General features: G+C 44.0%; 1 protein-coding gene across 1 annotated transcript; it reads left to right on the forward strand.

Annotated features, from left to right (window-relative positions):
• Positions 1 to 755: 755 nt before the first annotated feature.
• AFG2B (AFG2 AAA ATPase homolog B) lies at positions 756 to 20390 on the forward strand. The gene is made up of 9 exons (XM_083411993.1): positions 756 to 832; positions 3285 to 4405; positions 6311 to 6496; positions 9120 to 9275; positions 11144 to 11353; positions 13312 to 13539; positions 14518 to 14652; positions 17270 to 17395; positions 19333 to 20390. The coding sequence occupies exons 2-9, from the start codon at positions 3332 to 3334 to the stop codon at positions 19477 to 19479; spliced, it is 2262 nt and encodes a 753-aa protein (XP_083268119.1). The 5' UTR covers positions 756 to 832; positions 3285 to 3331; the 3' UTR covers positions 19480 to 20390.
• Positions 20391 to 21296: the final 906 nt, after the last annotated feature.

Consider the following 21296-nt stretch of genomic DNA (forward strand, 5'->3'; position numbering starts at 1 on the left):
TCTGCAAGAATGTCACTAGCCCCAAAATGGAAAGAAGCAGAAGTCCCAGCAAAGGAAGAATGGATACGAAAACGTATGGAATATGCAGAAATGGCGAAAATTACCGGAAGAATAAGAAATCAAGATGACATTTTTTAAAAATAATAGAGTGGAAATGATTTGTTTAATATTTACAGATAAATTATAAACAGGTAAGGACATTGGCAGAATTATTGTAATAACCTGCACTTTCATAAGAGCATATAGTATTATTATTATTATTATTAAGCATTACTTGACATTTTCAGAAGGTAAAATTAAAATTCCTTGGTTTTCAGAGAACAGTTATGTGCTTTTTAATACGACCTAGGTTTACCAAACTAAATGCTGCGCAATCTGAAAAATAGTAGCAGATTTGAATTTCTCGCACCCAAAAACATATTTTAATTGAATAAAGTTGCAAAAATTAAGTTCCCCCCCCCCCAAAAAAATAAACCTCACAAAGCTTCCTAACACAACTGCTCCCACGCCTCTCTCAATAAAATAGACACCTCCCTTTTTGCAACTATGCGCCACCCAGCGTCCAACCAGAAGCCTGTTCCTCTTTCCTTTGTCCCACCCACTACCACCACCCCAGTTCTCTGATTGGAACCTTCCACTCCACATCCGCTTTCGATGGGACCGGAGGAAAAGCGACTCGCTCCAAGGGTTCGTCTGGTTGCCTTCTTTTGCGGGGAGAATTGATTGGCAGGCCTGTTAGCCAATTAGCGGGCTGCACTGTACAATTCCCCCCCCCCTTTCCCTTTGCTTCCTTGCAAAGAAGGAGAAAATGCCTTTAAGTCGCTGGTGCCTGGTGAGTGTTTAGGCTGCAGTCTTATTATACCTGTCTACCTGAGATATGCGGGCGCTTTTCTCCTTTGTTTCATCAGAAACTTGCATGGCTTTCATCTTTATTTTATCCCTTCTAAAATAATGCTTGATTATTCACATTTCTCAGCCGCATCCATAAATCCCACCAGATAAATGGGGCAGCAAGACAATGGGAAATAATTATCATTAATCCGAATGCTGCCCTAAAATGCCGGGTAGAGCAATCGTCGTATCTTAATTAGGTATTAAATTTGTATACTGCCTTTCAACCGAATAGCCCAGGGCAGCTCACGACAGAAAAAACAGAACAAAATGAGAATATAAAATGCATAATATATATATATTTTAGAAAGTCTTAGTTCAGTTACTCTGTTTTGTGTGTGTGTGTGTGTGTGTGTGTGTATCTCCCACCTGAGGGAAAATCCTGCTTTTAGAAATTAAACTGTTGCTTATTGTGGTTGTGTGTTTCATGTATGGCTTGGAATTCCTGTCTCTGTGAATGGGTTCTTTTGTGTTTATTCCTTTGTGTTTACTGGGAGTTTTTAAAAACAATAAAGCAGGATATAAATTTGATGAAATAATTTCGTACCTATCCTTGAGCATAGGGATGCGGGTGGCGCTGTGGGTTAAACCACAGAGCCTAGGACTTGTTGATCAGAAGGTTGGCAGTTCAAATCCCCGCGACGAGGTGAGCTCCCGTGGCTCGGTCCCTGCTCCTCCCAACCTAGCAGTTCAAAAGCACGTCAAAGTGCAAGTAGATAAATAGGTACTGCTCTGATGGGAAGGTAAACAGCATTTCCGTGCGCTGCTCTGGTTTGCCAGAAGCAGCTTAGTCATGCTGGCCACAAGACCCGGAAGCTGTACGCCATCTCCCTCGACCTTTAAAGCGAGATGAGCGCCGCAACACCAGAGTCGGCCACGACTGGACCTAATAGTCAGGGGTCCCTTTACCTTTATCCTTGAGCATTTTGCTTTCAGAATTGAAAGCAAATTTGTGTATTGGAAGATAGGTTATAAGAAGCTGGTTAAGCCATTGTCAGGCTATTGCTCCATCTAGGCCAGCATTGCCTACTCGGACTGGCAGCAGCTTCACCCGATGCTTCTCCAGCTACTTGATGCTTTTAGCTGGGATTGAACTTGTAACCTTCTGTATGAAAAGCCTAGGCTCTAGCAATGGGCTTTACTGGCTTCCTATAACTACTGGCTGGGTTGAGAGCTAGTCAACAAAAGGCCTGCTAAGGCTACCTAGCAATTGTGGCCTCTTGCCCCACCATATTGTGGCAGCTGGCTGCCCATAACAACGAGGGGAAGGTCTTTTGCATGTTTCCAAGGACCAGCTTCTCTTGCTTCTGAATTGTGGATTGGTAGTTCAAACGGGTTTCAGGGCAGAGGACAGATTCACAGTGAGCGCTGCTGCCTCTACGTTGGTTATGTTGGTAGAGGAACAGTGCAGTGTATATAAATAGGCAACATTACGTGCATGAAGATCGTATAATCACCTTATTTTACCAGGTGTGTATGTATGTATGTATGTATGTATACACACACACACACACACACACACATACACATACATACACATACATATATATATATTTTTCTAAGGGCTACATTTCCTAATAGGCAACCTCCCAGGGGATACATGTCCAGAAGCAAAAGTGGGTGGAACAGTAATTTTTACATTTGTAAAAGGTAATTTTGGTTCCTCTGTTTCATTTTTGTAAACTTGTTGTTGTTGTTGGTTTTCATTGGTTTGCATGTTGCATGTATAGGATACCTTGTTTTTTAATGTTTGATGTTTTGCGTTTTATATGTTGCAAGCCACCCAGAGTGGTTGGGGAGACCCAGCCAGATGGGCGGGATATAAATTTAAAGATTATTACTACTACTACTACTACTACTACTACTACAGTACGCCTGTTTCTACATACATTCTTAAATCCCTCTTTCTCCTGCCTCCTGGCAAGCAAAAAATATAATCTGGGGTCAAGGGCACATTCTAGCCAGGCAAAAGAACTTGGGGAGGGTGTAAAGCAGGTGAAGGATGTGGCCTGGGGAGAAGGACTGGGGCTAGGAATTGTCTGAGGGCCATATAAAGAGGCTTGGAGGGCCATTGGTCCTCTCAGTTTGAGGTCCTCCATCCATGTCTTAGATAAACTATTCAGGGAAGGCAGACCTCTTCACATTCTGTGATTCAGAAAAGTATTTCTTTTTCAGCCGAATTTTATGTATAGAATGATAACAGAAAGGCTCTTCAGATGTACAGCTGTCTTGTAATTTATTCTTGAATGCATCCAAGAACTATGAACCTTTCTATGAAACTTGCACCTCTCCCTGAAATCTATTTCCCCCCTTCCTAAAACCTGCACACACTGTTGTTAAATAAAATCAGCTAATTTTATTTTCTTTTTTTCTCTTCATTCTAAACTGTTCAGAGAAACATCTGTGTGTATGATTTGCAACCCAGCGGCTCGCCGTGAAGATGGCTTTGTTAAAGCTGTTGCCGCAGGTTCCCGAAGATGAAGGCACCCAAAGGTGCAGGCTGGGGCCTGCTGTATTCTCTGCCCTGGGTGCCACACTGGGCTCCCCAGTGAAGATCACCCTCCCTACTGGCAGCTGTCTCTGTACCGCCTGGCCGAGGCACGATTTGGCCGATGGCTATTTGCAGGTCGATCTCAAGTGCAGAACTTTGGGCTTAAAGGAGTGCCAGCCCCAAAATCTCACAGTCAGCATGGACCAATTGAAGCTCCTGCCTTCTTGTAAGCTCAGGAGAGTGACAGTCAAAGTCATCTTTAAGAACCGTGCCTTGAAAAAATCCACTCCGAAAACCATGGTGCAGGATGTGGTCAAGGAACTTCTGAGAAAGACCTACGTTTCTCCCCATCACGTTGTTACCTTTGCACCAATTCCGGGCAATCCATTGGCATGGGTTGAAATATTGTCCATGGAGCCTGCCACCGCAGAAGAAGCCGGTTTGGTCACCCTCAAAACTGGTGTAACTGTCAAAGAGGCAGTCACACAAGATTGGCACAACCATTCGACGGAGGACAGCGCCAAAATCCTGGTGGCGGGCATGAACGACGCTAGCACCTCCTTAAAGGAGATGATCAACTTGCCCTTGCGATTTCCAAAAACCTTCCAGAAGCTGGGCCTTTCTGTCCCTAGAGGAGTGCTTTTGGTGGGGCCTCCAGGAGTGGGCAAAACACTTCTGGTGAAATCGGTCACCAGGGGAATTGGAGCCAGCTTGCTTTGCATTGACGGCCCTATAATCTACGGTTCGAGGCCCGGCGAAAGCGAGGAGAACTTGCGGCGAGTTTTTGAACAAGCAAGAGAATTGTCCAGCGAAGGACCGGTTGTTCTTTTTATTGACGAGATTGACTCGTTGTGCCCTAAACGGGGAAGTTCAAGTAATGCCCCAGAAAATCGTTTGGTGGCTCAATTGCTAACTCTTCTAGATGGCATCGGGGGAGAAAATGATGTAGTGATTGTGGCGGCGACAAATCGACCCGATGCCCTGGACCCTGCACTTAGGAGGCCAGGCAGACTGGACCGAGAGGTGATTGTAAATTATATCTTACTTGTTACTTGTGATTGCTGTTTACTGCTTCATTTAGGAAGGGGGAGCCCTTTTTATTTTTTATTTTTTGCTACTACTGCAGCCCGTGTTTTCTGAGCCCAAAAATGGAAAACGAGCAAGGTCCCAACTAACATACATTTAAAGAAGATTGGAAAACGTTTATTGATTATATGGAGGGAAATTGTGTACACTGGAAAATGTTGGCAGCATTAGGATAAATTCAGCAGTGAAAATAAGTTTTGATGGATGTAATAATGGAATACTGAATAGTTTAGTTTATGTAAAATATGCAGGGATTTATGTTAGGCAAAACAAACCATGGAAAGAGAGGAAGGGAAGTCATTGATATTTTAAGGTTGTTTAAATGAATACAGTGGTACCTCGGTTTTCGAACGTAATCCGTTCCAGAAGACCGTTCAACTTCTGAGGCGTTTGAAAACCGAGGCGCAAAGGGCTCTCTGCAAATTCAATGGAGAAAGTTGGGAAAAAACCCTCAGCGGAAGCCGTTCAACTTCTGAGGCGCGTTCGAAAACGGAAGCGTTGACTTCCGGGTTTTAGGCGTTCAAAAACTCAAACGTTCGGCTTCCGAGATGCTCAAAAACCAAGGTACCACTGTATTCTAAAATGTAAAACAGAAAATTTGATAAAAATTATGGAAAGAAAAGGAAGGCGGAGCCCTCTCAATGACCTTGGGGTGTCATGGCTTTCCTCAAAGGACTGTAGAGTTGTAGTTCCTGCGAGAGAACTCTTTTATCATCTGGCACATTTTCAGAAGTACATTTCGCAGACTTCTTTTGTTCCACGTGGTAATATTTAGAAATGGGCAGTTCCAGTCCTGCCCCGTAGTTGGAGTGATAGAAAACGGGGTGATAAATAAATTTACAGTGACGCTTACACATTGGGGTTTCTTTGTAGAATTTGCTCATTATGTGGACATTGGAGGGTGTCTTTCAAAGCCATCTGAGTTGGTTGGAGAAGAACATTATGAAGAAGCTCAGGTCTGGGGTTTAGCCCATCTAGCACAGGGTTGCAGAACCGTCATGCCTGCATCAATAGGAGTATAGCATCTAGATCAAGGGAAGTTATAGTGCCACTGTATTCTGCTCTGGTCAGACCTCACCTGGAGTACTGTGTCCAGTTCTGGGCACCACAGTTCAAGAAGGACACTGACAAACTGGAACGTGTCCAGAGGAGGGCAACCAAAATGGTCAAAGGCCTGGAAACAATGCCTTATGAGGATCGGCTAAGGGAGCTGGGCATGTTTAGCCTGGAGAAGAGGAGGTTAAGGGGTGATATGATAGCCATGTTCAAATATATAAAAGGATGTCACATAGAGGAGGGAGAAAGGTTGTTTTCTGCTGCTCCAGAGAAGCGGACACGGAGCAATGGATACAAACTACAAGAAAGAAGATTCCACCTAAACATTAGGAAGAACTTCCTGACAGTAAGAGCTGTTTGACAGTGGAATTTGCTGCCAAGGAGTGTGGTGGAGTCTCCTTCTTTGGAGGTCTTTAAGCAGAGGCTTGACAACCATATGTCAGGAGTGCTCTGATGGTGTTTCCTGCTTGGCAGGGGGTTGGACTCGATGACCCTTGTGGTCTCTTCCAACTCTATGATTCTATGATTCTATGATTCATATTTTGCCGGACTACAATTCCCATCTGCCCCAGTCAGTCTGTGCAGCGAGGAGGGATGATGGGAGTTGGAGTCCCACATCACCTGTCAGGCTAGAGATTGCCCATTCCTGATTGAAACCTTTGCACTCAAAATTGGCCTGAGATTTGCTTCGGATAAGCCCTGCGTTGCCTACGGTTAATACAGGTTGTGAATTGCCAGATTACACCAAGATAGCAACACATTTCTTTACATTTGCTCTTTTCTTAGGTTATAATCGGGACGCCGACCGTGAAGCAAAGGAGGTCTATTCTGCAGCTGATTACTGCTGGCATGCCTGTGTCGAACGATGTTAATTTGTTTGAACTTGCAGAAATAACCACCGGTTATGTTGGAGCTGACCTTACGGCGCTCTGCAGAGAGGCTGCAATGCAGGCTGTGTTTCGTGCCTCTTCAGTAAGGAATTATTTCAGATGCCAGTCCAGAACATTTTCGTGCACTGGGGGGGTCTCCCCCCGTGCCCTCTCCCCTCTGCCCCGCTTTGTGTTAAATGCTCAGCAGCTTTAGCCTGTGTGACATTGTGGCTGCAAATAGACATAGCTTGGTATAATAATAATAATAATAATAATAATAATAATAATAATAATAATAATAATAATTTTATTATTCATACCCCACCCATCTGGCTGAGTTTCCACTCTGGGCGGCTTCCAATCAAGTGTTAAAAACAATACAGCATTAAATACAGGGCTGCCTGTTTTGAGTTGCTGGGCCCGCACAACATCTAAGGTGGAGTGGAGAACTGGCTTGGAGGACTTGTGTCAGTTATACAGGTGCAATTGAGTGTCTGTGTCATTGTGTACCCCCCTTTACTAGATATCAATGATTCACACACCTGGGATGCAGAAGAGACTGAGATGATAACACTGGAAATAACTTGTTTGCCCATCATAGAGTTGGCAACAGTGGCCAAACTCTGCATGCCTGATATGTACCCTTCCCTCTTTTTCTGATGTTCAGGCAGTGGGTACCATTAACTGATACCACCCAAACTCAGGAAGGGGTTATAACTGGGGTTGCCATATTTCAAAAAGTAACAACCAGCACACACCAAAAGTTGATGAGCTTTTTTGTTGTTGTTGTTGAGCTTTGCAAAAGTACAAGATATCTGGCGAGGAAAACCCTAAGAAGGGGACCCTCCAAATTTTGCACAATGGCCATGGAATACCAACTGACTGTTCGAGGTGGCAGATAAGGGAGCAACTGGAATCATGAGAAGCAATACTCTCCACTGCAATGTTTTGCTGCAGATCCACTCTGTGTGCGGTGGTATATCATATGTGTGCCTATTTCTGGAATCCGTGCCTTTCACACCCTGTAATATGGCCAAGGAACGCAACCTAGGCCGAGACATTTACAGTCAAGCTCATTTCTCAGTGATCCCCATTACATTCTAGAGCACAAAGTAAAATGAGCTGCTATCAGGGATTGAGGAATGCTTGCTGCATTGAGATTAGCAATGCAGTGGTACCTCAGTTATCAAACATAATCCTTTCCAGAAGACCATTTGAGTTCTAAAACATTCAAAAACTGAGGCACAAAGGACTGTCTGCAAATTCAGTTGAGAAAATTGAAAAACACGCAGTGGAAGCCATTCGACTTCTGAGGCGCATTCGAAAAAGGAAGCATTTACTTCCAGGTTTTCAGTGTTCGGGTTCCGAACCATTTGTCAACGGAGACGTTCGAGAACCAAGGTACCACTGTATATGGTTATAGGTGCCTGCTTCGCTCCAGCCATCTCTGTAAACACAGTGTCAGAGAGACAATTTGAGCTGGGTGTCAGGGAGAGGCAGTCTTTCTGGCCAATCCCACTGAATAGACCCATATTCTACAGTTCACAGGACCTTTCTCAGTTCCCCCACTCAACAATGGGTATTTTTGCTCGTAAAGTAAAGGACCCCTGGACGGTTAAGTCCTAACAAAGGCAACTAGGGTTGTGGCGCTCATCTCGCTTTCAGGCCGAGGGAGCTGGCGTTTGTCCACAGACAGCTTTCCGGGTCATGTGGCCAGCAGGACTAAACCGCTTCTGGCGCAACAGAACACTGTGACGGAAACCAGAGCGCACGGAAACGCTGTTTACCTTCCCTCCGCAGCAGTACCTATTTATCTATCCACTTACTTGTTTAGCTTTCGCTGGTTTGCTTTTGGGCTGCTAGGTTGCTAGTAATTATTAATTTCACATAGCCACAGTTGCTTCCCCTAGGAGGCCTCTGTAGCTGTGTTATCACAAGCTCCTGGAAATCATAGCAGAGTTGCATGTCTCTGTAGAATCGGAGTGTTGTAAAACATTATAACTTGAATGTTGTAACAGACACTATTTGCCCTGTGGGAAAGAAGGGAAAAGTGAGGCAAACAGGCAAAGAGACAGCGCCTGTCAAACTGTCCCCTCCCTGCCCAACTGTACAATTAGTAGTGGGGACACAGGTGGCGCTGTGGTCTAAACCATTGAGCCTCTTGGGCTTGCCGATCAGAAGGTCGGCAGTTCGAATCCCCGTGATGGGGTGAGCTCCCGTTGCTCTGCCCCAGCTCCTGCCAACCTAGCAGTTCGAAAGCATGCCAGTTCAAGTAGATAAATAGGTACCACTGCAGTGGGAAGGCAAACGACATTTCCGTGCGCTCTGGTTTCTGTCACAGTGTTCCGTTGCGCCAGAAGTGGTTTAGTCCTGCTGGCCACATGACCTGAAAAGCTGTCTGTAGACAAACACTGGCTCCCTCGGCCTGAAAGCGAGATGACCACCGCAACCCCATAGTCGCCTTTGACTGGACTTAACCTTTCAGGGGTCCTTTACCCTTACACCTACAATTTATATCATTTATTTGCTTTAGTATTTTGCCATTGTAAACTGCTCTGGGTCCCTTGTCAGAAAGCAGTATATAAATGTAAGTTGTGGACCCAGATATACGGACTGATTGTTCTTTGGTAGGGCTGCTAAGACTTCTCACAGGTGACTTCAGGGTTTGGGGCATTAAAAGCAAACAAACCTTTTTTTCCCCTCTGCTTGTACATACATTTCTTCAGGATTCAATTGACACAGTGCACATGTCGGACTTCCGTGAAGCATTGAAAAAGATTCGGCCATCCTCTGTTCGAAGTGGAGTTGGGCTTGCAGACTTCAGGCCCGTCGCCTGGGATCAGATTGGTGGCCTTGAAGATGTGAAACTCAAGTTAAAACAGGTAGCGTTACAGAGACGGATTTCAAGGGCGGCTATACATTCACAGGTCTTGGATTCTGCAGTTATTACTTTATTTATCATTGGGGAGATGTTTATAGCACTATTGATGTAGAGACAAAATAACATGTAAGATTGTAGCCAGATTTAGATGACTGCTTAAACCAGGAATCAGGAAATGGTGGCCCTCCAAGTGGTTGCTCGATCCTGACCATTGTTGATGCTGGTAGGGGCTGGTGGAAATTTGAATCCACCAGTATCCAGAGGACCACAGGTTCCTTATGCTTATTTAGAGGGTTCAAAATGCTTTGTTAGTTTTGTGAGAATTATTTCTCTACATGACAGAGGAAATGGAGCAGAGGGGAACTTTCTTCTGCAAGCTGGTTTACTGCCTTCAGACCATAACCTGGGACCAGACTAGAAATGTTATAAGGAGCATTTATTATTATTATTAATAATAATAATAATAATTTGTTAATTTTTTGTATACTGCCCTATACGCACAGGTCTCAGGGTGGTTACAACATAAAACTGCAATATAAAAACACAAAATGCATAATAAAAACAAAAACAACCCAATTAACACCCCTCAACACATTTTAAAAGGGCATCGGATATCAATCAGCCAAAGGCCTGGTTAAAGAGGAACGTTTTTACCTGGCGCCTAACATTTTTGCCTGGTGCCTAAATGAAGGCACTAGGCAAACTTCCCTGGGGAGAGCATTCCACAGATGGGGAGCCACTGCAGAGAAGGCCCCTACGCTCAGTGAAGTTGAGTGCAGAGAAAGTTATCAGCTCAAAGTCTTAAAGGAAACTCAAAACCAGGAATGATGTTTGTTTATTTAATGATGTTTAAGAGTTATTTCTCTTTGGATTGTGGGTCCATCTCTGTTATCAGTGTAGCACTGTGGGGTGACAAGTACATTGATCTGAAGTTGTAATACAAATAATAAATTATTATTTATACCTCCCCATCTGACTAGGATCCTCAGCCACTCTGGGCAGCTCCCAACAGAATATTAAAAAATTATTAAAAACACAATAAAACATCAAACATTAAAAACTTCCCCAAACAGGGCTGCCTTCAGATGCCTTCTAAAAGTCAGATCGTTGTTTATTTCCTTGACATCTGAAGGGAGGGCATTCCACAGGGCGGGCGCCACTACCAAGAAGGCCCTCTGCCTGCTTCCCTATAACCTCACTTGCAGGGAGGGAACCACCAGAAGGCCCTTGGAGCTGGACCTCAGTGTTCAGACTGAACGATGGGGGTGGAGACGCACCTTCAGGTGTAATAATAGTTTTTATTTCTGACTATCGGTCGAATAAAGGAAATTGATTGATTGAATTTATTCTTTCTACCCTGCCCATCTGGCTGGGTTTCCCGTCTCAGCTGGGCCGAGGCCATTTAGGGCTTTAAAGGTCAGCACCAACACTTTGAATTGTGCTCAGAAACGTACTGGGAGCCAATGCAGGTCTTTCAGGACTGATGTTATACTGTCTCGGTGGCCACTCCCAGTCACCAGTCTAGCTGCCGCATTCTGCATTAGTTGCAGTTTCCGGGTCACCTTCAAAGGTATCCCCACGTAGAGCGCATTGCAGTAGTCCAAGAGGGAGATAACCAGAGCATGCACCACTCTGGCGAGACCGTCTGTGGGCAGCTGGGTCTCAGCCTGCATACCCGATGGAGCTGGTAGACAGCTGCCCTGGACACAGACTTGACCTGCGCCTCCATGGACAGCTGTGAGTCCAAAATGACACCCAGGCTGCACACCTGATCCTTCAGGGGCACAGTTGTCCCATTCAGTGTTGCTTTGTATGATCTAATGCTATAAGGAATTAATGGAAGTTTCTATGGCTTTTTTGTATTTGCAGAGCATTGAATGGCCTATAAAATTCCCAGAGGCTTTTGTGAGAATGGGGCTTGCCCGCCCAAAGGGCATCCTTTTGTACGGACCATCAGGTTGCGCCAAAACTACGCTTGTAAAAGCAGCAGCCACAAGCTGTCACTGTTCCTTTCTGTCTGTGAGCGGCGCCGACCTTTTCTCGCCTTACGTTGGAGATTCGGAGAAGATTTTGTCTCAGGTTTGGTTTTTATTCTCCTCGTAGTCTACAGTCCTTGGGTGAAAATGGACCATGTTAAATAGTTGGCCCGTTCAGACCTAGCCACCCTGCTTTAATAACCCATAGCTAGATTCAAGTTTTATATTGTGGCTGATAGACTGAGATTAAACTTTGGTTTCCTGGTTTGGGTACAAGAAGAAATGGTGGTTTCAGAAATGGTTTAAGTTTTCTGTTACAGTGTGCTAGAGAAGGCAGGAAAGAGCACGCAGGCACAGAACTCATTTTATTATGCCGACTTTTTTGCATCTGAGGTGACAGTGTGTCCACAGAATAAGATAATTTAAGATAATAAAAAACAGTTAAACATAAAAACCAGGCAGAGGGCCTTCTCGATAGTGGCACCCACCATGTGGAATGCCTTCCTATCAGATTTCAAGGAAATAAACAACTGTCTGAATTTTAGCTTAGGGAATTTTTAAATCTTTTATCACTAATAATAATAGTAAGAAGAAGAATTAATAATATAATCTGTTGGGAGCTGCCCAGAGTGACTTGGGAAACCTAGCTGGATGGGTGGGGTATATATATATTATTATTATTATTATTATTTCTACACTTTCATTATTAAGGGCTACCGTCGCACTCTGTATACATCGTAACTTCAGACAAGCCATGCTAATTGAAGTACCTTTCAACACGATGCTAAATTTTTGTATTGAGCCTTTTTCACAGATTTCCATTTATCTCTCAGTGTGGCAGGGCTGACTTTTTATGCCTTTAAAAATTGTTGGTGGTAGTTTATTAATCACCTTCCAAACAACCACCTCAAAGCGATTTGCACGTAAGAGAATTAAAAACAGTTAAACAGAAACAGAAAAAAAACATTAGCAGGATCGCTGTAATAACCTGCAGTCTTATAAGAGTATATATTTACAGTAGATAATTAAATGAGCAAGTTAAATGAATTTGGATTTGCAGAAGATATTAAAAAATAAATTTAAGGAACCGCAGAAAGGGGGGGAAGGAAGTCGAATTTTGAAACGTGAAATTGATCGTAAAACTAATGAAATGTATAAATTTGAAAAGAATTAATAAAAAGCTAAGTAAATAAATAAAACCATAACAAAATAGACACTCATGGTAAATACCTATTTATCCAGCAGGGAAATCCTGTCAGAAATATAAATTCTTCAGTTTTTTTGTGAAAGTGCAGATTGTGGTTGCCTGTCGAAGATCAACAGAAACACAGAACAGAGACAGCCACACCAAAAGCAGTGCTTTGAGTTACTGCAGAGCAAGCTTCTGAGATCTTTATATCATGCAAAAGAAGCTCTCCTACAAATCAGAGTGATCTGCTGGGTATATAGTTGGCTTCAGCAAGTATAGTGCTATCTTGGTTCTCAAACTTAATCCGTTCTGGAAGTCCGTTCCAAAACCAAAGCGTTCCAAAACCAAAGTGCACTTTCCCGTAGAAAGTAATGCAAAATGGATTAATCCGTTCCAAACTTATATAAACAACCCCTAAAACAGAAATTTAACATGAATTTTACTATCTAACAAGACCATTGATCCATAAAACGAAAGCATTAAACAATGTACTGCAGGCACACAATTAAGCTGAACTGGTTTCCACACAGTCATGAAAACAAAACAAAAAAAGCCGCAAAAATGCAAAATAAATAGCAAAAACAGACAGACACTCAAAACGGAAGCGTGGCACTAAAATCGGAAGCGTAACACTCAAAACAGAGCATGTTTGGCTTCCGAAAAAAGTTTGCAAACCAGAACACTGCCGGGTTTGCAGTTTTTGGGTTCCACGTTTTTTGAGTACTAAGGCATTTAAGAAGAATTTACACTTCATTTGAACATAGGGGGGAAATTCATGTCTTCCCCCCTATTTGACTTAAATTATGCATTCTGCACAGATATATGATTTCTACCTATCTCCCCTACCCACCGCTTAATTTTACTTATTCAAGGTATTTCGTCAAGCAAGAGCCAATACGCCTGCAATTGTGTTCCTTGATGAGATCGACTCTATCCTGGGATCTCGGTCAGTCAGTAAAACAGGGCATGGCGTCCAGGAGAGAGTTCTTTCTGTCCTCCTTAATGAATTGGATGGCGTTGGGCTGAAGTTAACGGAGAGGAGAGGAAATAAAGTCGAGCTGGAAAATGACAGTCGAGAACAAACAGAAAATGATAGAGAGGTATCTAGTTCTCATGTTTTTCATCCTTTTGCTTTCATAGATGAGCTCATTTCTATCTGCTGAATCTGTTATGGCATAAACGCAGAAACCTAGGTTGCAAACATTAGACACAAGCCCCTTATGCACTGTACAGTTTAAGCAGTATCGTACCACTTTAAACAGTCATGGCTTCCTGCAAGGAATTCTGGGAACTGTAGTTTGTTAAGGGTCCTGAGAGTTGTTAAAGTTAAAGGGACCCCTGACCATTAAGTCCAGTCATGACCAACTCTGGGGTTGCGGCGCTCATCTCGCTTTATTGGCCGAGGGAGCCAGCGTACAGCTTCTGGGTCATGTGGCTGGCATGACTAAGCTGCTTCTGGCGAACCAGAGCAGCACACGGAAACGCCGTTTACCTTCCCGTCGGAGCGGTACCTATTTATCTACATACACTTGACATGCTTTTGAACTACTAGGTTAGCAGGAGCAGGGACCGAGCAACGGGAGCTCACCCCGTCGCAGGGATTTGAACATACAGAATAAGAGAACAAGAAGAACATATGTTTAAGGAATATTGGAAAACATTTATTGAATATATGGGAAATAATTGTGTACAGCTGAAAACACTGGTAGCATTAAGATAAATTCAACAGTGTAAATAAGTTTTGATGGATCCAATAATGGAATACTGAATGGTATAGTTTTTGTAAAATATGCGGGGATTTATGATAGGTAAAATGAACCATGGAAAGAGAAGAAGGGAAGTCATTGATACCTTAAGGAGGTAAAATGAATATTTTAAATTGTAAAACAGAAAATTTAATAAAAATTAGATAGATGATAGATAGATAGATAGATAGATAGATAGATAGATAGATAGATATAGATGATAGATAGATAGATAGATATAGATGATAGATAGATAGATAGACAGACAGACAGACAGACAGTTAATGTGCAAGTGCTTGTTTTTCAAGCGTTTAATTTTTGCCAACTTTCTAGCTGGAATTTCAGGAGGTTTTCAACAAAGATGTCGTCGTTGTCGCTGCAACCAACAGACCAGACATGTTGGACGATGCCTTGTTGCGTCCTGGACGGTTTGACAAGATCATCTATATTCCACCTCCAGATCGGAAGGTAGGGCACAAATGCAGAGGTGAATTTTAAACCGCAGGGATAGGCAATTACGAGCATTCCGTTTTTCACAAAGAAAGGTATATGAAGCCTGTTGAGACTTGGGTTTAAACTTCCAGATATTTAGCAGGCAAGCCAGGGTTTAGAGGTGATTATCTGCTTTCATATTCCATCCACTTAGAACTCAGATTCCCAAGTTTGTGCCGTTCTAAAGATGCATCTCCCTTCTGAGACACACAGCAGCAGGCTGCAGTTAGCATGCTACTTTGTAAAAATAATAACACAATTAAGTGGCGAATAAATTTTGTGAAATAAATTACAAAATAGTAGATGTGAGTTCCCAGTTTGACAGCCCTTTGCAAACCATAGTACGTTGCTAAGTTTCGATATAAGGCCAGTCCATGGTTCGGTGCTGTATCTGAATGCAGCAGTGTATATCATAATTGTTCTTTTTTTAAAAAAAAAAAAGTGTTAAACCTATTTCAGAGTAGACTGGACTTGTACTTTAATGCTGCAGAATACTGGCTTTCAAACTGTGTTCCAGGGAGGTCTGGGGTTCCTTAGAAACTTTTCAGAGGTTTCATGGTGAAAAGATCAGTAACAGGGAATAAATGCCCTTTATAGGTAGTTTGTTTGCCATTTCTCTTTTTGCCACTATAAGGGAATTTGGGAAGATGTCTAAAATGGGCAAATACCGTATTTTTCGCCCTATTGGACGCACCGGCCCATAGGACGCACCTAGTTTTCAGGGGGGGAAATCAGGGGGAAAAAATATTATTTCCCCCCCGCAGCTCTGGGAGCAGCGGACAGGCTGCACGCAGCCTGTGCGCTACTCCAAGACCTTCTCCCTGCTTTTGTGGGAGGTGACAGAATTCCCCCACCTCCCGCAAAAGCCCACAGGAGCCGTGCGCGACTCCTACGGGCTTTTCGACCAGGAGGGAAAAGGGACTGAAATGGCCAGTCAGTCCCTTCTCCCTCCTCGGGGAAAAGCCCCCAAGAGTGGCACGCTCTTCAAAGGGTTCGTGGCTCCTGCTGGCTTTTCTACGAGGTGGGGGAATTCCCCCACCTCCTAGAAAAGGCAGCAGAAGCCAGGGAGCCCCTTTAAAAAGTGGGTGGCTTTTGCCTCCTTTTGCGGGAGGTGGGGGAATCCCCCCATCTCCCGCAAAAGCCCACAGGAGGGAGAAGGGACGGACTCAGCCAGTCAGTCCCTTCTCCCTCCTTGGGGAAAAGCCCCCAAGAGCGGCACGCTCTTTAAAGGGTTCGCGGCTCCTGCGGGCTTTTCTACGAGGTGGGGGAATTCCCCCACCTCCTAGAAAAGCCAGCAGAAGCCGCGGAGCCCCTGTAAAGAGCGTGCGGCTTTTGCCTGCTTTTGCGGGAGGTGGGGGAAATCCCCCATCTCCCGCAAAAGCCCACAGGAGGGTTGGAGAGTAGTGGGATGGCGTCGCACGCCTTCCCGCTGCCCCCCATCCTCTGGGGCTGGCCATGGGGGAAGCGCTGCTTTCCCCCCCCGCCAGCCTCCAACCCGGGTTGGAGAGTAGCGGGAAGGCATCGCGCGCCTTCCCACTGCCCCCCATCCTCTGGGGCTGGCCATGGGGGAAGCGCTGCTTTCCCCCCCCGCCAGCCTCCAACCCGGGTTGGAGAGTAGCGGGAAGGCATCGCGCGCCTTCCCACTGCCCCCCATCCTCTGGGGCTGGCAATGGGGGAAGCGCTGCTTCCCCCCCCCCCCCGCCAGCCTCAAAGCCGGGTCGGAGAGTAGCAGGAAAGTGTCGCGCGCCTTCCTGCTGCCCCCCATCCTCTGGGGCTGGCAATGGGGGAAGCGCTGCTTTCCCCCCCGCCAGCCTCAAAGCCGGGTCGGAGAGTAGCAGGAAGGTGTCGCGCGCCTTCCCGCTGCCCCCCATCCTCTGGGGCTGGCGATGGAGGAGGCGCTGCTTTCCCCCACCGCCAGCCTCAAAGAGCAGACTCTCAAAGAGCGCAGGCTTCGGAGGCTTCGCGTTGCTATCGCTGAAGCCAATGAGCCTGCATTCGCCCCATAAGACGCACACACATTTCCCCTTCATTTTTGGAGGGAGAAAAGTGCGTCTTATAGGGCGAAAAATACGGTACTTCTACAGTGGTGCCCCGCAAGATGAATGCCTCGCAAGACGGAAAACCCGCTAGGCGAAAGGGTTTTCCGTTTTGGAGGTGCTTCGCGGGACGAATTTGCTATGGGCTTGCTTCGCAAGACGAAAATGTCTTGCGATTCCTGGGGGTTTTTTTCCGCTCCCCACCCCCTTTATCTAAGGCACTAAGCTGCTAATAGCCTTTTAGCAGCTAATCCGCTAATCCCTTAAGCCTTTAATAGCCGCTAATAGCTGCTAAACCGCTAATCCGCTAATGGGCTTGCTTCGCAAGACGAAAAAACCGCTAGACGAAGAGACTCACGGAACGGATTCTTTTCGTCTTGCGAGGCACCACTGTATCTGCTTTGGGAGGGTGTATATATTTTATGCCGTTCCTGAAATCTGATGTGTAGTGATCCATTAAGGAAAACATCATTCTGCTCTCAGCTAGCCTCCCCAACTGTCTGCCTTCTTTCTTACAAATATGTAACTCTGACCCTTTCTTTTCTGTTTTATATTAGGGAAAGCTTTCTATTTTGAAAATCTGCACTGAAAAAATTCCCGTTGATCCCGATGTTTCTCTAGAGGATATAGCAGCTCGTGCTAATCTGTTCTCTGGAGCTGACCTTGAAAACCTTTGCAAGGAGGTAAGGCTTTTAATTTTCCTAATTAGTCCTAATTAGTCTTGGGAGAGTTTTCTGAAATGTTCTATTTTTTCCTAATTAAGGGGGAAAGGCTTCATGTAAGCTTGAGAGAGAAGTAAAATCTCAACTTGAAGTGAACTTTGTGTTTGTAAGGAAGAGACGAAATCTAGCATTGCAAATAATTACATGCTATTTGATTGTTTTTGCCTTGGAAGATCTCAACTGGGAAATGCAAATGGCTTCACAATTTTCATGCCATTGTGAATAGCACCAGAGTCACTGCTTTCCATGAGGACATACACAGGCAATGTATATTGAAATGGCTCCCAGATCGTTCTGGTGTTCCATTCCTAATCTAAGAAGATTTTACAGGATCATGTCAATGGTCGTTACAGCCCCTGATAGTAAGATTACATAGGTCAGGAGTGGGTAGATGGATTCCCCACTTTGCCACCTATCTTACTGACATCAGGCGACCAATTTTCCCTTCGCAGCATGGCAAAAAATAAAGTCAAGCAAGGCCTGGAGTTACCACCTAACCAGAGGGATATTCCCTCAGGCAAATAGGTCACAAGGCCAATGCAGCAGGCTTGGAGTCATCACCTTTCGGCTGATAGGCAGTAATTTCAAACCTTCTGGACTTCTCCATGTCCTGCTTTGGACAGAGGTCATCTGCACTACTGAGTTCCCTGTGAACGCAGTATCCTGCCTGATCCCAGCAGGTTTGCTCTGACCGCCACTCCTCTGATCGTTTGCCAATGCACAATCAGAAGCACATTTTAAGGCTCCCAAGGTTGTGCATTGGCAACCGTAGGCCTGTCTCTCCCATGTCTGATTTCACCCATGGCATCAGGTGCAGGGCAGGTGGGTGTGGTTTGGGGAAAACAGCCTCATGGGCCAAATCGAAACCCTAAGTAGGTCCATGAGCTGGGGTAACTGTGCCCCTGAAGGACCAGGTGTGCAGCCTGCGAGTCATTATGGACTCACAGCTGCCCATGGAGGCGCAGGTCAATTCTATGTCCAGGGCAGCTGTCTACCAGCTCCATCTGGTACGCAGGCTGAGACCCTACCTGCCCATGGACTGTCTCACGAGAGTGGTGCATGCTCTAGTTATCTCCTGCTTGGACTACTGCAATGCGCTCTACGTGCGGCTACCTTTGAAGGTGGCCCAGAAAATACAACTAATCCAGAATGCGGCAGCTAGACTGGTGACTGGGAGTGGCTGCCGAGACCACATAACACCAGTCCTGAAAGACCTACATTGGTTCCCAGTACGTTTCCGAGCACAATTCAAAGTGTTGGTGCTGACCTTTAAAGCCCTAAACAGCCTCGGCCCAGTATACCTGAAAGAGCGTCTCCACTCCCATCGTTCAGCCCGGAAACTGAGGTCCAGCTCCGAGGGCCTTCTGGTGGTTTCCTCACTGCGAGAATTGAGGTTGCAGGGGAGCAGGCAGAGGGCTTCTCAGTAGTGGCGCCCACCCTGTGGAACGCCCTCCCATCAGATGTCACGGAAATACACAACTATCTGACTTTTAGAAGACATCTGAAGGCAGCCCTGATTGGGGAAGTTTTTAATGTTTGATGTTTTATTGTGTTTTTAATATTCTGTTGGGAACCGCCCAGAGTGGCAGGGGTATAAATATATTATTATTAGTATTAGTATTAGCAACCACAGGTTTGTCTCTCCCACGTCTGATTTCACCCATGGCATCAGGTGCATGGGAGGTGTGTCTGGTTTGGGGAAAACAGCTTTGTAGGCCAAATTGAAACCCTAAGTAGGTCCATGAGCTGGAGGTATCCCATACCTGGAGTAGAAATAATGGATGGTAGTCAGTTAAGTTTTGTGCTCAGAGTCGGCGTATGGAAATGATTGGCCTTTACTTAATTCTGTTCATTAACTAAGCTTCGTTCATGTCGGTTTCTCCTCCCCTACCCCTTAGGCTGCTTTATTGGCATTGCAAGAGAACAAAGTTGAAGCAACACCTGTGAAGCAGAAACATTTTGAAAAATCCTTGGAGATCGTCAAACCGTCGCTAACCAACGAAGAGCTGGAATTTTATGAAAAAATGTTTAGAAATCGAGAATGATTCTTGTGAAAACAGTAGGGGCTTATTATCCACATTGACATAAGCAACAACTCTTGGCAATTAATTCAACACATCTGTAAAGAGAACCGAGGGGATGTGGTTGGTTTTTCATTTATTTAGAGTGTAAATTTCTCTTCAGACTTTTTCAAGGGAGCTCATATGCATGACAGAGGTTTCACTTGGGATTACAGTGAAATTTAGATCCTAATGATAGAAGTCCCTACCAGAGAAGATTGGCTGATAAAGATGATGGACTATGCCGAAATGGCGAAAATGACCGGGAGAATTAGAAACCAAGAAGACAAAAGCTTTAATACAGAGCGGGGGGAATTTATAAGCTACTTAGGAGATTACTTTATAAGCTACTTAGGGAATGCTATATACTTAACATTTGCATACAAGTCATAATCTTAATTGTGAAACTGAATTAAAAAAAAAAAAAATCCTATTCTGTGGGGAGAGGTTTCTTGGTGACATTATGGACAGCAGCTGAGCAAACTGGCAGGACCAGTTTCCTTTTGTGCATATAAAGAAAATGCTGTGAGTATATTTTCAGAGTGGTCCCAAGATTGTGTTTTTTTTATGTGCCTACCATATATTCGATCAGCTTTTCCAGGTCCAATAAAGACTGTAGCCATGGAGCTTGGCTTAACACTGAGTGACGTAACGCTGAGTGGTGCCCAGAATTTGAAGTGCTGTCAAACTGCTCTGGGATATTTACCACAGTGCTGTTAAATTCTACATATTTATAAAATGAAAAATTCTTCCAAGAGTCAATTACAGTCACATTTCTGCTCTTTCTTTACATAAATAATTTAATCATCTCATAATAAGTTAAAATGTGTTTTTATAACTGAATATAGCTGATTTGTATCGTAATATTCAATAAAGGTATCCAATTTTGTAATGAAGTGTGGATTTTTCCTTTTTTCATTCTTTCATTGCTTATTGGCTGTGCCACTGTGATACAGTCCCCTATCTTAAACCATTAATTAGCCTGTCCCAGCAAAGGAAGAATGGATACGAAAACTTACGGAATATGCAGAAATGGCAAGAAGAATGGAAGAATAAGAAATCAAGAGAACAAACTTCTTATAAAAGAATGGAAATGGTTTATTGAATATTTACAGATAAATTGCAAACAGATAAACATTGGCAGGGTTATTTTAATAACCTGCAGTTTACATTTAAATTAGATAATTAAATGAGCAAATTAAATTAATTTGGAGATGCAGAAGATACTAAAAAAATAAATTTAAGAAACTGCAGAAAGGAAGGAAGTCAAACTTGGAAATGTTAAAATGATTGTAAAATTAATGAAATGTATAAATTTGAAAAGTATAAATAAATCTTTGAAAAAACATCCAAGAATTAACCTGATATAATTTCCCCTTGTCTCTGATAACTGTTGAAGATCTATAAGATTATACTGGAGTTTTGTGTACTTAGCACATAGGAGAAATAGGACTTTATCAGTTTGGGGTGGATTTCTGGGGGCGTTCTTCATTTACTCCATTTATCTTGAACAATGGAAACAATAATTATAATTCCTTTTGCTGGAAAGGGAGGTTTGGGGTTTGGTTTCATTAGGTATGTATCGGGAAATTTTTAATGTCTGATGTTTTACAATTTTTTATATATGCTGTAAGCCGCTCAGAGTGGCTGGCGAAACCCAACCAGATGGGCGGGGTATAAATAATAAAATTATTATTACTTATTTTATTATCACTAACAGATATTTGCAGGTTGGGAATAAAAAGTACATAATGGTACAAATATTGGGTTACAGTATTAAGATTGGTGCATTGTGTGTATGG

This window comes from Podarcis tiliguerta, assembly GCF_965153285.1.
Source record: "Podarcis tiliguerta genome assembly, chromosome: 14".
Classification (NCBI taxonomy): domain Eukaryota; kingdom Metazoa; phylum Chordata; class Lepidosauria; order Squamata; family Lacertidae; genus Podarcis; species Podarcis tiliguerta.

Excerpts from the sequence above, each read along its gene's own strand:
- AFG2B (XM_083411993.1), top strand. The coding sequence starts at position 3,332 with ATGGCTTTGTTAAAGCTGTTGCCGCAGGTTCCCGAAGATGAAGGCACC. Across the intron at positions 4,406-6,310 it reads CAGGCAGACTGGACCGAGAG|GTTATAATCGGGACGCCGAC; the intron begins GTGATTGTAAAT and ends CTCTTTTCTTAG. Across the intron at positions 11,354-13,311 it reads CGGAGAAGATTTTGTCTCAG|GTATTTCGTCAAGCAAGAGC; the intron begins GTTTGGTTTTTA and ends TACTTATTCAAG.